Here is a 15,769-nt window from a genome sequence, read left to right on the forward strand (position 1 = left end):
CTATGTATTGATAGACTCGTTCCATCCACAAATATTTATTAAGGTTCAGGTGTTTCCCAGATTGGCCAAGGAAAATGGAATGCAGTGCAAGCCATATGTGAAATATGGAAGTTTGTAAGAGTTGTGTTTTTTTTTTAAGTAAAAGTGAGTGAATTTTATTTTTTAATAATATTTTAGCCCGATAATATTTTAAAGTAGGATTTTTGATAAGACATCAATAGAAATTGGAGGAAGAGATATCTTCCTTTTTATCCTGAATCTTCCAAAACACAGTATGCTACGTATTTAATACATCAATTTTAGTCATTCAGCAAATTTTAAATGCTTAATTAGCCACATGTGTTTGTTGCTACCATTTAGGACAGCCTACGGCTAAGAAAAAAAAAATACAGTGTAGTGGCGGAAACTATGGTGTCACGGTAGTTCTTGCAGAGTTTTCATGTTCCCACCTCCATAAATAAAAATAGAGCCCACAGCCATCTGTAGCATAATAAAACAACCAAGAACATATAAAATTGGCTATGTGGACTGTGAGCATAGAAAGTCAATTTATTCTCTCTACAGTGGTAGAAAAGTTTCCGTTTCTTCCCCCCTGTCAAGATATACAAAAAAAGCCAATAAATAAGGATGACCTGGCTGAAGTTCAGCCTTATGTCCTCCTTCTTTACCTCGTCTAAGTCTCCCTTCCAATGTCGCTTCCTCAGCAAGGTCACCTCCTGACCCTTAAACTCGCCACTACGTGATGTGAGACACAGATGTCTGCTCATCTTCGTTGTCTCAGTCTGGTTCCTTCCTGTTTACTGTCCACCTGGAGACTCCATCAATATGGAAGTTCTTCTTCCTTACTGGCAGTCTCTCAGGGGCTGCATGTCACCAACACCCCCATCATTTGCAGGAATTCTGCTCTCAGAGTTGCCTTCCTTACTCCTTTTCCCCACCAGGCTCAAAATCCATAGGACTTGGAACCAGCATTTCCAAGCCTCAAGACTCAGATGAAAACCACCTGTTGGTGGTCTGGATCACTCACAGTTGCAGTCTCCTAAGTTCCCTTCTACTCAATGCTCTAATAGCACACTCCAAGGCCTTGGTTTCCTAACTCACATGATGAGAATGTTGGATTAGGCCAAATGCTGTTGGCATTTTTAGGGGCTGGGGACCCAAACCACATTTTAGACCCTATCTCAGAAGATAGAGTGGAGCGTGTTGGAAGAGACACATGCTCTTGGCCTCAAGCATCCACATGTGTACAGACACATGCTCACAGGCAATACACACACATATGCACATACCCAACACTATAACAACAATAATCATTTCAAAGAATACAGAATGACATAGTTACATACAAAATTTTCATTATACCTCCAAATTACTCCAGATTTGCAGAAGTAACCATCTGACACCCATTATACAATTCAATGCAATATTTCTCTTGGTCTTGCGGAATGCCACAAGAGTAGAATGAAAAGGAATCCTCTATCATTTAACCCGGTATTTCTCCAACTGTGATGCCCACCAGGAGAATCTTATTAAAATGCAGATTCTGATTCCAGAAACCTGCATTTCAAATAAGCTCCCAGGTGAAGCTAATGACGCTGAGTCACCCTTGGAACAGTGAGGTTGTGAGCTGCCTTGGTCAGTTTCTATTTCCTATAGCCAGAGCAACCAGAGACAATCCTACCCAACTTGTTTTCAGGGATTTTTCTACTCAGGAGGCCTACATTTGCGTTTTAAAAGATTAAATAGAGGCAGCAAGAAGGCTCAACGGGTAGAGGTGCTTATTGCCAAGCCAGAACTCTCATGGACCTCTGACCTCCAAACTTATACCGTGGCATAGGTATATGCGTGATACACTAGACAGATGGATGGAGACTGATGAGATACATGAAAAATTAGTGATAGCTCCCTATATATGCGCTACTCCAATTGAGCAATCAGCATGCAGTACTAACAGAACATTTATATATACTTTTGGTTCATTGTAATACATTTATTCTTCTAAGAATACGGTGTGATCCACATGTGTATTTCAGAAGAGTTTTTGCTCATTTCTATATGTGCTCATTTGGGCTTGCTGCTGTTCTCTGTAGCTTCCTCAATTGTCGTATTTTGTGTCTCCTTTGTCTTCTGAATCCACCATCTTTCTGTAGCATTGGACAATTGTGTAGACTTGTCCAGGTCTATTGCCAGATTAGTTATGATGTGTGTGTGTGTGTGTGTGTGTGTGTGTGTGTGTGTGTGTGCAATTTTGTGTGGACTTCAATTTACTTTTCTTCTCTGCTGTTGTCTTCCCTAAATTTTCTTACTCCCATCTCATGCCGTTAATCCTAGCTCTCAGTAGGTTTAAGGCATGAGGATCAGATTGTCAAGTTCTTCCTCAGCTAAGCAACAAGTTCAAGGCTGATGTGGGCTACATGAGACCCCTGTGTACCCCTCTCCCCACCAAACCCTCAAAACCAAACCAAACAAAGTATTAAAGCATATTCTGACTGAAGTGCTGCTAAAATAACATGTCTACCCTCTCGGCTCTATCATCTCTTTTACCTTTTTCCCTCATCTGTAATTTTCATTTCATGAGGACACGTCTCTATTTTTTGCCATCTCAAAATTAGAACACCTCAGTGGGAGAACCCCTCTTGAGAAGTAGTTTCTACCATTGAAAAAAACAGTTCTAGGGAGATAGGCTAGCACACATCACCAGGGCTTGGAGGCCAGCAAGTGAAACTGGAAAGATTACATGTAAAGTAACTCAGGATTGAAAAGAAAAAAAATAGCAGAACTCAAATTTCAGTGTGATTCATTAACATGGCAACAACTTAGCCTTTGGTGCATCCACTAACACCTGCACACGTTTGCCAAAGCGTGTGTACAGCCAACAAAATTGCTCAGCAAGTAAAAATACCGGTCACAAAGACTGACAACCTCAGTTCCTGAGTTCGAGCCCCGTGACCATCATTGTGGAAGTGGACAATCAATATCACAAGTTGTACTCTGGCTTCCGGATGTGTGTGTGTGTGTAATGTAATTTGCACCTGGAGAAATGGCTTAGGGGTTAAGACAAAGGGTGTGTGCACATGCCACACATGCCATTATTGTGTCTACAGAAATTGCCTTGGATTTCCACAGGGATTCCCATATGTCCACCTCATTCGTTTACATTATCAGGTGCTCACCGGGGGCTTGCATGCTGCTTGACTGAGTGGTGGAACAGAGAATAAATGCTGTTGTTGTGACAGAATATGAACAACAGCAACTGGAGGAGATGACATGTGCTATTTGGCTTCTGGTTGGAATGGCATGGCAGCAGGAATGAACAGCACCTGTTTGCAGTTCATTCACCCTCAGGAAAGCATCGAAAAATGAATGACATTGTCCATCAGGCTTTCTTACTCCTTCCCTCCCTTTTATTCCATCTGGGGGTCTCAGTTCATGTTTAGGATTTCTCTTCCCACTTCATTTAAACCTCATTGGAAACAGTCAGGCTTGCAAAGAAGACTAGCCATCCTACTTGCCAATGTCATCTCAAAGAGTAGGTAAAGGCCAGGTGGAAAATCTCCTGGGAACTGGATAATAACAGCACACAAGCTTTATTTGTCTTGTGTGTTGCCGGTTGGTCTGTTGCTATATGTACTACTGCTAATTACTGGCCCCCAAGGTCTGGTTGCCACCAGACAAGTACATTCTGATACAAGCAATATTGTATAAACTTTGCTCACCAATATTCTCTTGGTTAAATAAAGTAGCTGACAGCCTATAGCTGGGCAGAAAAGAAGTAGATGGAGCTCAGGTTCCCCATGTTTGGAGTCAGATGGAGACCATGAGACAGGAAGCAGGAAAAGCCTTGAGAAAAAGTCCCCATGGGGCAGTATGGACCGTGAGCATGTGGTCGTAAGGACTGGCCTGATGGAATAGAAGTAGATCAGGCAAGAACAATTATGGCAGGTAACTTGGGATGTATAGCCAGGAAACAGCAAAATAGCTTAGAGGGTTGGTGTCTGACCAGTTGTGTTGTCTTAAAGCTTTTATTAATCTAAAAAGTCTTTGTCTCGATTAATTGGGAACTAACTGAGAGACGTCCTCTAGAGTCTAATATCCTCTCAACAACACCCATGCTCAAACCGGTCACCTCAAAAATGTCTGCGATCTCTCTCGGGACTCTTCGGAAGTCAAGAGTGAATGCATCACAGATCTAGCTAACAAAGTAACATCAAATGCCTACAACGTTCAAAGAGCTGTGTTACCCAGTGCAGGTGTCACTTCAGGGCAAAGATTATTAAATTTCAGTGAAAATATGAAGAAACAGGTTTGAAGAAATGTAACTTCTTATAGCTGTTCAAGCATCTTTAAGCTGCTGAAAATAAGTCTTAAAAATCAGTCTTGATTTCTGAATGCACATTCTTGGTTTGTTGGTAAAATATTTTTTGCAACCATTAAGATGTACACACACACACACACACACACACACACACACACACACACACACAAACTCACCCAGAGTAGATCCTATTAAGTGAAGGCAAAGAAGACCCCTATGATCATAAAGAGATGTAGATAAAGGAAGTGAGACCAAAGAAAAATCTAACTGACTGGCCAGAAAGTTAGTAACAGGAAAGAAATAGGCCGCACATACCTGTCCATCTGGGTTTGTGCTGAGGAAGCATGGAGAGCTATCTGAATGGCTGATCTCTAACCCCAGGTGGTAGGCCAGGCTGGAGAACACAGAGGGCACCTATCTGTCTGCATGCGAATTGAAAATGTGGTCATAGAAATTATTTTTAGCCTCACTTAGAGGAGAATATTACAGGGTCAATAAATCATCTCACATACCATTTAGTCTGCAAAGTACAGGGTTAAGAAGCAAATGATTTTGAAATCAAAGGCAGAGTGTATATCCATATGTTTCTCTGAAATATAGAAATGTACTAACTTCAGCAGATGTTTGTCCTCTATGGAAACAAGGCAGGTCCCTTGGCTTATGGGAAGTATGGGAAGAAAACCCATTTCTCCCCCCTTGCTTCCCCTTAATTCTCTGATCAGCACCATGAGTTCCTCTCTTACTGTCTGGACCACAGTGAGTTCTGAGTTTGCTTTCTCTGTAATTACAAATCTCTGCTTTCTCCTCAAATTTTCTGTCGCTGTAGCCAGCCAGTCACCAAACCCTGCCTGAATGCCTTGACGTCGGTCTGCAAATAGTGAGTGGTGTGTCCGTGATCACAGCCTTAGAGACAGTCGGCAGAGTTGTTTGTCTGGTGGACATATCAGTGGGGACTTCCTGATGAGGTTACATTGATGCTGACACAATTGATGAAAGCTACGTGAGGAGGGACTTCCTCTATACTATGAGTAAGTGAGGGCTGGGAGATGGCTCAGTCAGTAACGTGCTTGGAGTACAAGCATAAGCAGCTGAGTTTGTTGCCCAGGTGAATATGTTTATAATACAATCCTGGTCTAGTGGTATGTATTTGTAATCCCAGTGCTGGGGAGGCAGACAGAAAGATCTCTAATGATCACTTACAGACAGTCTAGGATACTCACCAACTGCAGACCAGTGAGAGAGCCTATCTTAAAACAAACAAACAAACAAACAAACAAAAAATGTGTACAATGCTTGAAGAACAACACCTGAGATTGCTCTCTGGCCTCTGCAAACATGTGCATACAGGTGCATACACACACACACACACACACACACACACTCACACACACTCACACACTAAAGAGCATGTGTGACACCTTGGCGTGTCTCTTGCAGGTATATGGAGACAAACATCTTGCATGGCTGGTTAAATTGCTATAACATAGTTCTCAAGGGGAGATGATTTTGACTCAGGGAACCCTTTGCAGTGGCTAGAGACATTTTAGTTGTCACACCTATGATATAAATGCTGTTGACACCCAATAACTAGGCATAAGAGAGGCTGCATACTTACAGTGTATCCCAGCCCCTTAAAGCAAGAATTATTAGGCCCCAGATCCAAATAAGGCAAACATTGACAAACACTGCACAGATGTCTGAGTAAAGAGGACTCTCTTAGCAAGACAGGCTTATTTTCTATGCATAACCCCCGAGCAGGCTCACTTAGCTGAAGAAGCCAGCTCCATATGAACCTCTGCCCCTCTGCCCCTTGATGTGTTAACCCCTGCCCCCGCCCCACATAACACATACAACCAGGACAGGAGTTGGCAGAATTTTCCAGGAAGGACAAGACTGGACATGGCTCTGCTGGTCATAAAGATTCCATTGTATCTTGTCAATTTTAACAAGATTCTCTAAGTGCATGGTGCTGGGGTAAAGAGAGAGAATGCTCCCCTCAGAGAAACAGACAGTGGGCTGAGCTGCAGGCTGCTGTTAGGACCCTGCCTGCTCAGAAGGGTTTGGTCTGCATGGGAGACAGTGGAAATACAGAGGAAACCTGTTTACTTTTAGGAGATAACGCAGGGGTTGCTTGTACCCATCACTTTTCTGTGTGTGTCCTACTGGTCAAAACTCAGAACAGCTGGACATGAAATCTGGAGCGAGGTATTATAGCTAGGGAAAACTCAGATGCTGTTCATTTTTATTTATCTGATTCTCAAGGCAAGATCCTGCTACGTAGCTTTGCTATGTAGTCCACGGTAGCCTTAAAGTTCAAAGGAGCCTAATGCCTCTGCCCACCAAGTGCTGGGATTACAGGCCTGTGCTCTTACTCCTGGACTCGCCTTTATGCTTTAAGACAGGGAAGGATGGCTATTAAGAGACAAATATCAGTGTCTTCAATCACCAGAATGTGGAAATGGAAGATGAGTGAAAAACACCAAATGACACAGGTAACACGGCAGGCTGACATCACAACCAGCTCTTGAAGTGACCTGTGGACTTACAATTTTTCTGTGACAGACATGAACTGCTCTGCAGTTTCTAGTGTCGGGACCAGTGTTTCATTTTAAGAAGACTTCTATTGCACCAATATGCAGTGTCAAGTGGAATGACCAAGCTTCGATGTTGCAGGGTGTGGAAACTTCTGTGGAAGGCACTGCCGTGTTGTCGGTAAAGGAGAGGACAGCTTGAATAAAGATGGTGGGAAATAAATGAAGTAAATGAACAGAGGAGAAACGTAGAAGGGAGAATGGACAGAGTAGGCATGCTACAGATTAGACTTATTTTAGAAATTTAGGAAAAGCAGTTTTAATTATTAATAGTAATTAAAATATAAACAAAATAACAGGATACACTCCTGTCACCATTACAGCTCTGGGTTAGCCTGCGCTGTTTCCTCTCCCTCTTTCTGGTCTCCAGCACAAGGAAACATCATCATCTTTCATGAAAAGCCATCTGCTTCTCCGAAGTGTGGAACCCAGGGCTTATGTGACTCGAGGAAGATGCAGCATTTGCAAGCCCCAGATGTAATGAGGGGGCAACCCCAGTGCTCAACAGAAGCAAAGCAAGGAAGTAGCATGTATTTTGAGACTGGCTGGCACCAAGAGAGACAAAAGCCCATGGTGTAATTATGCCGAGTGGAGCATATAATATGATGCAATCAGGGACTGTCTCCAATATGCCCCGCAGTGCTGTGAAAGGGCTTTGAATAACAGAATGCTCTAGAGCTGAGAGTCTGTGTCCCTGGATGCCTGAGAAAGTTGCCTCAGCCGGCATCTTCTGTTCCTTCAGCCAACAGTGCCCAGGGGTATTTATTGAGCATCTTCTGGACGACAGGGACCACGCTCAGTCTTAAGGACACAGAGAATAAGACAAGAGTGTTCACCTTTCTCAAAGACACTCTACTTGCTGTCCCTGAAATCACTGAACAAAGGCTGGACAAAATGTTTCTTTCATTCACTTAAAGCCTGGTTTCTAGTTATGAAGGTCTCCTAAACAGCAAGTATTGCTTACAAGGTTCCTGCAAAGTTCTTTTTGCATTTAGTTTGCAGGACACATTTGGCCTAAAAGACATGCTGTCCAGCCATGCACTTTCAAGGAATTGCCTGAAACACTGTTGGCACCATTTTTTCCTAAAGAGAAAAGACAATGTGTTCTTTGTTGTCTGTCTTCAGTTGGTTACGTGTTGTCAAAATCACTGTGGTGACTTACTGGCTAGTTCTCTAAATAATAAGTAACTCCAGTGGGAAAGGACTCGTGTGGGGCACAGATATAGCCACTTCTTTCCTTTGTCCCCTAATTTGTTTCTATTAAGGTTTGTCAACAAGCCATTTTTGAAACAAATCTATAGCCATAGCCTGTGTGTGCTTTCAGATCATCTTCAGTTCTGGGACTCCAGAGCTTAGGCTGGGTTTGCCGGCATGTCTTTCAGAAACACAAGTAATACTGGTCTCTCTCATACTCTCTTTAGAGCCATTTGCTCACTCCTAACACTGTTTCAGAAAATTCTGATAGTGTGCCAAACCCTGTGTATGTTTCCTCATTTAAATGTTGCAACATTCAGCTAACCTCCATTCACTCTGTGAAGCAAGTGTGAGTAACAATAAGGAATAAAGAATGTCTCCAGGTACCAGTGAGGAAATCTGAATGAAATGAGTGACCTTCAAGACTATGTCAGCGGGGAAATGACAAACAAGCATTTGATGCAGGCTTTTATGACTCACAAGCACATTCTACTCTACTATTATACTATGACTCTACTGAGTAGTGACTTTTTTCTATATTACTTTGAAATGTTAATTGTGGATGTGAGTATATGACTTGGAGAAATGTGTGCACAGATGAAGGACAACTCCATGAGCTCAGTTCTTTCTTTACACTTTTACCTAGGTTCTGGAGCTCAAACTCAGGCCATCAGACTGCTCTGCATGTACTTTATTTACTAGGCCAATATCTATTTTTGTTTTAAATAACATCTTTATTTCAAGCTTTATTTCAAACAGCTTTATTTCAAGACAATGGCCTTAATGTCAAAATTTCAGTTGGTTTTCTGCTTGCCAAAACAACAATGTGTTCATCTATAACAGCTTTTGGCAAACCAACAGTTGTGGGTCAAATCCAGACTTTTAAAAAATTAAGTTTTCTTGGCACATAGCCACAGCCGTTCATTTACATACTGGCTTTTGCCTCTTTGCCATTGAGGTCTCCTGATAGGCAGTGCATGGCTCACAAAATCAAAAGTATTTATAGGAAGTTTTTGCCAATCCCTGCTGAGAGCACAATCATATGTATTGTTTCTTTCTTGAAGTTGTTTCTGTTGAATAGATGAGTGCTAGTTAATGATCACAATAAGTTTAGCTATAAAATGAATACACACACACACACACAAACACATACTCTTTATATACCCCCATCTTCTCTTCTTTCGCTACTCCCTTTTACCATTGGTCCTATTCCTAGACAGTTTCATTTTCATATCTCTCTTTCACACACACATACACGTATATATGATTTAATGAACAAAGTTATGTCATTTGTAGGAAATCAGGGGTGCAACTAAAGATAACCGTATTGAGTGAACTAAGCCAATTACAGAAAGTCAATAATGTTATGTTTTTTTTTTCTCATTTCTAGGTTTTTTATATAGGTGCATGAAATCAGTACTTTTTATCAAATGCAAAAACACAGTGTCAGGAACCCATCCACAGAAAGAAACGCACAATTTCCAACTGAACTCTGAGATGTGTGTCTTGTTTTGACTCTTCCCAGAAAGCACTCGGGATTCTGCTAGCCTTTGGAGTTGTGTTGTTAGCCTTCCATTTCTTTTACATACCAGGGAGCTGTTGCCATGTCTGGCTAGTTATGGCTCCTCCAAGAGAAAACCAAACCAAACCAAACACAAAACAAACAAACAACAAAAACATATTTCGGAAAAAGTGAAAAACACACTTTCCCTTATCCTCCACAACTTAAATTCTCCAAAATGTTATAGTTCAGGCCGGCGTGAGCTGTGCCATCCTGGCTTAATCTTCATCTTGAAGCTTACAGAACCCGCAGATAAATTATAAGTTACAACAAAGATTCCCACCAATGACAGACTGAGGCACTGTCCTCTGAGCCCTTTCATCTTTCTGGATTCTACTTCTAAGCCTCTTTCTGGTCTGTCAAAATGGAGCGTGCTTTTGCCAACACGGTGCAGCATATGCCAACACTTGGATACATTTTCCATTTCACCTGCGTAGAGAACACGACCATGGGTGACGTTTTTCCAACATTGCTTTTTTCTTTTTTTTTTTTTTTGGTCCCTGTCTCCCCAAGCTCCTAGCCAGCTCTGGGAAACACTGCATGTCTGTACCTGTGCTGCAACAGTGGAAAGAGAATGAATGGTTAAAGTGGCTTTTGTTTACTGAAATATAACAAACGATTATCCTGGAAATGCCATGCCATCAGAGAACTAATCTGTTTCGTGTCTTGTTTAGACTTTTTTAATTGCCAAGTGCCCACTTGATCTGGGGACTGAAGCCACAGTTTCAGGACAAGATTTCAAACAAAACCGATGCCACAGTTTCTTGGTTCAAAAGTGACTCACCCAGAGCTACCCCAGAAGAAGAGAATTTTCTTATAATCTTTGAAAATCACTAAAAAATAAAGCACTGGATGATATAATGGTAGTGGTGTGTGTATGTGTGTGTAAACTTCCTTTTCTGGATGATATAATGGTAGTGGTGTGTGTATGTGTGTGTGAGGGGGTATATGTACAGGCATGTGAGCATGCGGGTGCGTATGATTGACACTGGGTGTCTTCCACAATCACTTTTCGTCTTATTTTTTTGAGACAGAGTCTCTCATTGAACCTGGGGCTCACTAATTCACCTAGACTTGTTGGCTAGAGTGACCTAGGGATCCACGTGTCTCTACCTCCCTGACACTGAGATTACATCAGATCTCCTTTGGATCCTGGGGACCTGAACTCAGATCCTCACCCACAATAAGCACTTCATGAGTTACGGAGTGAACCTTCTCCCAGCTCCTGAAGAGCATTTCTGTGAAGGCGCTTGTGTACTGCGCTCAAAGAACAGGAGGCCTCTCTGGAGTGCTGCAACTTTGTTTCCTTGACATTCAGATCCCAGCAGGTGCCAACCCCAGAGCAACTGAAATTCTGCTGCAGAGCTTCCTCATCAAATCTGCTTGTTGCAGGCAAGCACCATCTCACCTCAGGATTGTGTTTGTCAGATCAATCAGGGAGGAGATGATGCGTTGAGGGATGGGCCTTCTAAGCTTCCATTCCCACGGAGAGTAGGCAGACACTGTAACCCGTCTCCCTCAAACAGAACAGTGTTCTTTAGCACCACCAGACAATAATAATGCCTAGCACCCATGTAATGTCTTCACAGGTTTCTACATATAAAAATTAGTTAATTAGCAATTATTACCGTGTGCTAGGTAGGCAATGATTAAACATCATAATTTTACAGGCTGAGTAAATGAGAGTGGAGGTGAAAGTGCCAAGAGAAAAATTAAAATTAATAAGTTCCTAGATCACAGGCCTGAACTGCAGTACTTTCAAGACGTTTGTTTGTCTGTCTGTGTTTTTGTTTGTTTGTTTGTTTGTTTTAAAGACAATACTGGGTGATGATGCTAAAAGGCTAGAAAAAAAATCATTTTCCAATTTGAAATTTTTCTGTGTATTAAAGACTCCTGGAATTCTGGGTTTTCTTTTTAGGTCTGAGTCTTCAGAGGCAGCACCTGTGAGCATGGGGGAAAGGGGTCCTTTAATCATAGATCTCATCCTTGATGTCCCTTGTGTTCTTTCCCACCATATTTTAGAAACAGTGATGTGTCCCTCATATGATGTCAGAAACCTGAAAACTATGTGTTCAGAGCAGCAAATATGGGAGTGAACCACTCTTCTCTACCTTCCCTCCGTATGGTCCAAGTGAAGCCATTCCATTGCCTGGATTGAGAATGGGCAGAGGAAATGAGGCCAGCCAAGATCCGAACTGAGTGCCTGATCTCAGAGACTATGAAGGGTCAAACCTAAATGGGAGAGTGCCCAGAATAAGGTTCTAAAAAGGAAAGGTGATGACAGAGATGGTAAAGACTATAAAGATTTGCAAAATTGCAAATCTCTTTGTCCAGATTTGCCCATATTTCAACACACAGATGCTGCTGAGACAGGTGAGTATGAAATCCAGGTCAGAAAAAATCAGAGTCTTTTCTTGGGAGGCGTGGTGTATCTAGAATTCATCTTCCTGGAGCTTAGCTGCATATTCGACAGAGTGAAGCCTTCCCTTTTCAGAATAGCATTCCCTTTCCCTCTCTGTTGTCTACACTGCGTGATTCTTCAGCCAGCTGAGGATGCCAGTTGCTGGCAGCATCTGGCTGTAGAATGAAGAGAGGGTTGCCCTCGAACACTGTAGTAGTTCTCTTTCTGAGGCAGCTTTTCTTCAGGAAACACTCGCAGTGATTGAATGTTATGCGTGGTGGGTGAGAGTCGTGCTTTGCCACTGCATCCGTGGACATCACCAAGAGATGTTGCTAACCACCCCAGAATGCAGAAGACAGCTTCACAACAAAGGATGGTCTAGTTGAGTGTGTCACTAGTGAAAAATAAAAACAAACAAACAAACAAACAAACAAAAAACTGATGATGCCCTGATTTCTACTTTTTCTTAATAGTTTTGTCTCTTGGTTCTCCTGTCTGTTCAATCCAGTAATAGAACAATATGCATGCCCCTCCCCTCACTCACACATCCAGGAGCTTTACTTGGCTTGGTTTTTGCTGACCTCCAAGGATTTTAATACTAAAGTTAACTAATGAAGAGAGGTTTTCTGAAGACTTTGCCTTTGTCTGAAGGGGCAAAATGACAATAGGGCAGTCTCTCTGTGGTCTCAGCTGTGTCTCTTTCTCTACAGCCTGCCTCCCTCCCACCCCCAATCTGTCATCAGGGGCCACAGATGGGTGGAAGGGACAGCTCTGAACTGAATGGCACCTCTCAAGTAACTGCTAATTTCCCATTTATGGTGTATTGCAGTTTTCTCTGTTCCTAAAACCAGTTTGGTTTGAAGATTATCACCTTGTTGACACTAGCTTGTCTATGAAACTGACAAGCCCACACACCTTGGTTGAAAGAAACTGCTTCTTACCTTTATGTGAGAGCCCATGAGTAGCTTAATAAATGCACCAACACAAGATTTTCCCTGCTGGAGCTTACCTGAACAAAGGTCACGAACATCTCACACCACTTGGAATCCTCTAGAAAGAAATGCATTCATTGATTAAAGCAATGACACAAAAGTATCAAAACTAGACACCAAATGCCACCAGCAAGGATTAAAGAACACCATTGGGAGACCTCAACCATGCACTGAACAATCTGGCTAGCAACAGCTTGGCAGAGGTCAGTGCAGAACACTAATCCTTACAGACATCAAGGCAATTCCTTCCCTCCAATGAAGCAGTTCAGTAGTGAAGGTCATGGGTCTTCAGCAGCCCTGTAAAGGACAGAAGTAAAAGTAATTAGACAAAATGAATGCTGTAATCCTATTTTTTTTTTCCTTGGGGGTGGGGTCTGGACCAAACACAAAACTCTTAGCTTTCTGTTTCCAGATTCTCGAGAGAATCTGGCAGCAGATTCGGAATGAGGATTCCAGAACTTGACTTCACTCTCACCAGGACTGACTGCGTGTTTCTTAGGAATGTCTACAGACTTAGGAGGTTTAAGAAAAAAATAAATAAATAACTGTCGAAGGCATAGGTGATGCTATGTTATGAACTTTCCACTTAGACTGGAATCCTCAAAGTGGCGATTTGACACTCACAAGTGTTTTTGCTGCAGACTGCAACGTGAGACTCGCTACTCTGCTTGAAAAGCTTCCCTGGAGTAGAGGAGAAACGGCAGAGCCCGGGAAGGCAAGGGTTTTTCAATCAAGTTGAAATCTAGAGTGTCCAAAGACCAGCAGCTTCTGCGTGGCTGCTAGGCTCTTTCAACGTGGACTCTCAGGCTCCATGAGAACCCCTGGTTTACAATCTGAAAGGACACAGGATTCTCAGGAGCTCGTCGGCAGCGTCCTCTGCAGCGACTCTTTGAACTTCTCCAGCCGGAAGGTGGAGATAAAAGAAAACAAACAAAAAAGCAAGCCGAAGAGACGAAGTTGGGTGGGTGTTGCTACAAGGACTTGAAGTTCTAAGCTCCTCCAACTCTCCTACCGCCAGAGTCAAAGCTCTAGGAATGGGGCTGGGGTGGGGGTGGGGGATTGTACAGTTTTTAAGAGGACCTGAAGCGAACTCTCACAACACTGTAGCGCGGGTCTTTAAAGGGACCGATTTAGAAACTCCCAGCAAAATGCATGCTATACTGCTGCAGTGCCCTCTTTTCAGAGGTGTGAGGGGAAGAGGACCCAGCCCACCGCTCTGGCCTGTCACTCTCAGACAGCTGGAGGCTAGAAACCTCTCTGGCTGTTAAACACTGCAGTTCGCAGGTCTTCTGATGGCAACCAAAGTTTCAGCAGGAGCGTCCTGCAGCGGTTGTAACTTTCCCCGGAGAGAAATAAATAAATAAAGACCGTAAATACAGAGATAGCGGGGCCTTGCCTATGTTTCGCTCTTAAAACCAGACACAAGGGAAAGGAGGAGATGGGGAGTGAAAAGTTCTGATGTTGCAGGAAACTTCTACGGGCTAGAGCCACAGACGCAACTCCAAACACAGAGAGATGCTCTCTGCTGGCGTATTTTTTCTTTTAGCGAAGCCTCAAAAAAGTCGGAGAGGAGACCCATTTCGGGGGGGGGGGGGGAGTGACTGTTTCCATCTCGCATCTCTGTAGGTCTCATTACTTCGTGGTCACTTCAGCCTCTTCTGCCCGGCTGCCCCATCCCTTTGGCGGAAGTAGGGTCTCGAGGCCGCGGAGGCAGGATGTGAGTGCGCTCGCGCTCGAGCCAATACGGCCGGAGGAGTCCTGTTCCTCGGGCATTTTCCGAGGAAGTCTGGAGCAATTAGGCTCAGTCCTGGGAGAGCTAGCTAGCGAGCGTGCGGCGTAGCCGGCGTGTCTGGGCCGCCTCGCAGGGAGGGAGGGAGGGGGCGGCCGGTCGCCCGGCGGCGACACCGGGCCCCGGCCGCCACCATGGGTTTCGAGTTGGACCGCTTCGACGGCGACGTGGACCCCGATCTGAAGTGCGCCCTGTGCCACAAGGTCCTGGAGGACCCGCTCACCACCCCGTGCGGCCACGTCTTCTGCGCCGGCTGCGTGCTGCCCTGGGTAGTGCAGGAGGGCAGCTGCCCCTCGCGCTGTCGCGGTCGCCTATCGGCCAAGGAGCTCAACCACGTCCTGCCTCTCAAGCGCCTCATCCTCAAGTTGGACATCAAGTGCGCGCACGCGGCGCGGGGCTGCGGCCGGGTGGTCAAGCTGCAGGACCTGCCCGAGCACCTGGAGCGCTGCGACTTCGCGCCCGCGCGCTGCCGCCACGCGGGCTGCGGCCAGCTGCTGCTGCGACGCGACGTGGAGGGCCACATGCGCGACGCGTGCGACGCGCGGCCCGTGGGCCGCTGCCAGGAGGGGTGCGGGCTGCCGCTGACGCACGGCGAGCAGCGCGCGGGCGGCCACTGCTGCGCGCGGGCTCTGCGGGCGCACAACGGCGCGCTGCAGGCCCGCCTGGGCGCGCTGCACAAGGCGCTCAAGAAGGAGGCGCTGCGGGCCGGCAAGCGGGAGAAGTCGCTGGTGGCGCAGCTGGCTGCCGCGCAGCTCGAACTGCAGATGACCGCGCTGCGCTACCAGAAGAAGTTCACAGAGTACAGCGCGCGCCTCGACTCGCTCAGCCGCTGCGTGGCCGCGCCGCCCGGCGGCAAGGTAGGCAAGCCACCTCTTTCCATCTCTCTCTCTCTCTCTCTCTCTCTCTCTCTCTCTCTCTCTCTCTCT

The 15,769-nt window shown here is 44.7% G+C and overlaps 1 protein-coding gene across 1 annotated transcript in view; it reads left to right on the top strand.

Annotated features, from left to right (window-relative positions):
* The first annotated feature begins 14,977 nt into the window (after positions 1–14,977).
* Positions 14,978–15,769, top strand: part of Pdzrn3 (PDZ domain containing ring finger 3) — a 237,442-nt gene continuing 236,650 nt past the window's right edge. Inside the window, exon 1 of the mRNA XM_055628649.1 lies at positions 14,978–15,700. Coding sequence (XP_055484624.1) covers positions 14,978–15,700 — 723 coding nt within the window. The remainder of the gene's footprint in view (positions 15,701–15,769) is intronic.

This window comes from Psammomys obesus, unplaced genomic scaffold, assembly GCF_907164565.1.
Source record: "Psammomys obesus unplaced genomic scaffold, mPsaObe1.curated_primary_1811, whole genome shotgun sequence".
Taxonomy (NCBI): Eukaryota; Metazoa; Chordata; class Mammalia; order Rodentia; family Muridae; genus Psammomys; species Psammomys obesus.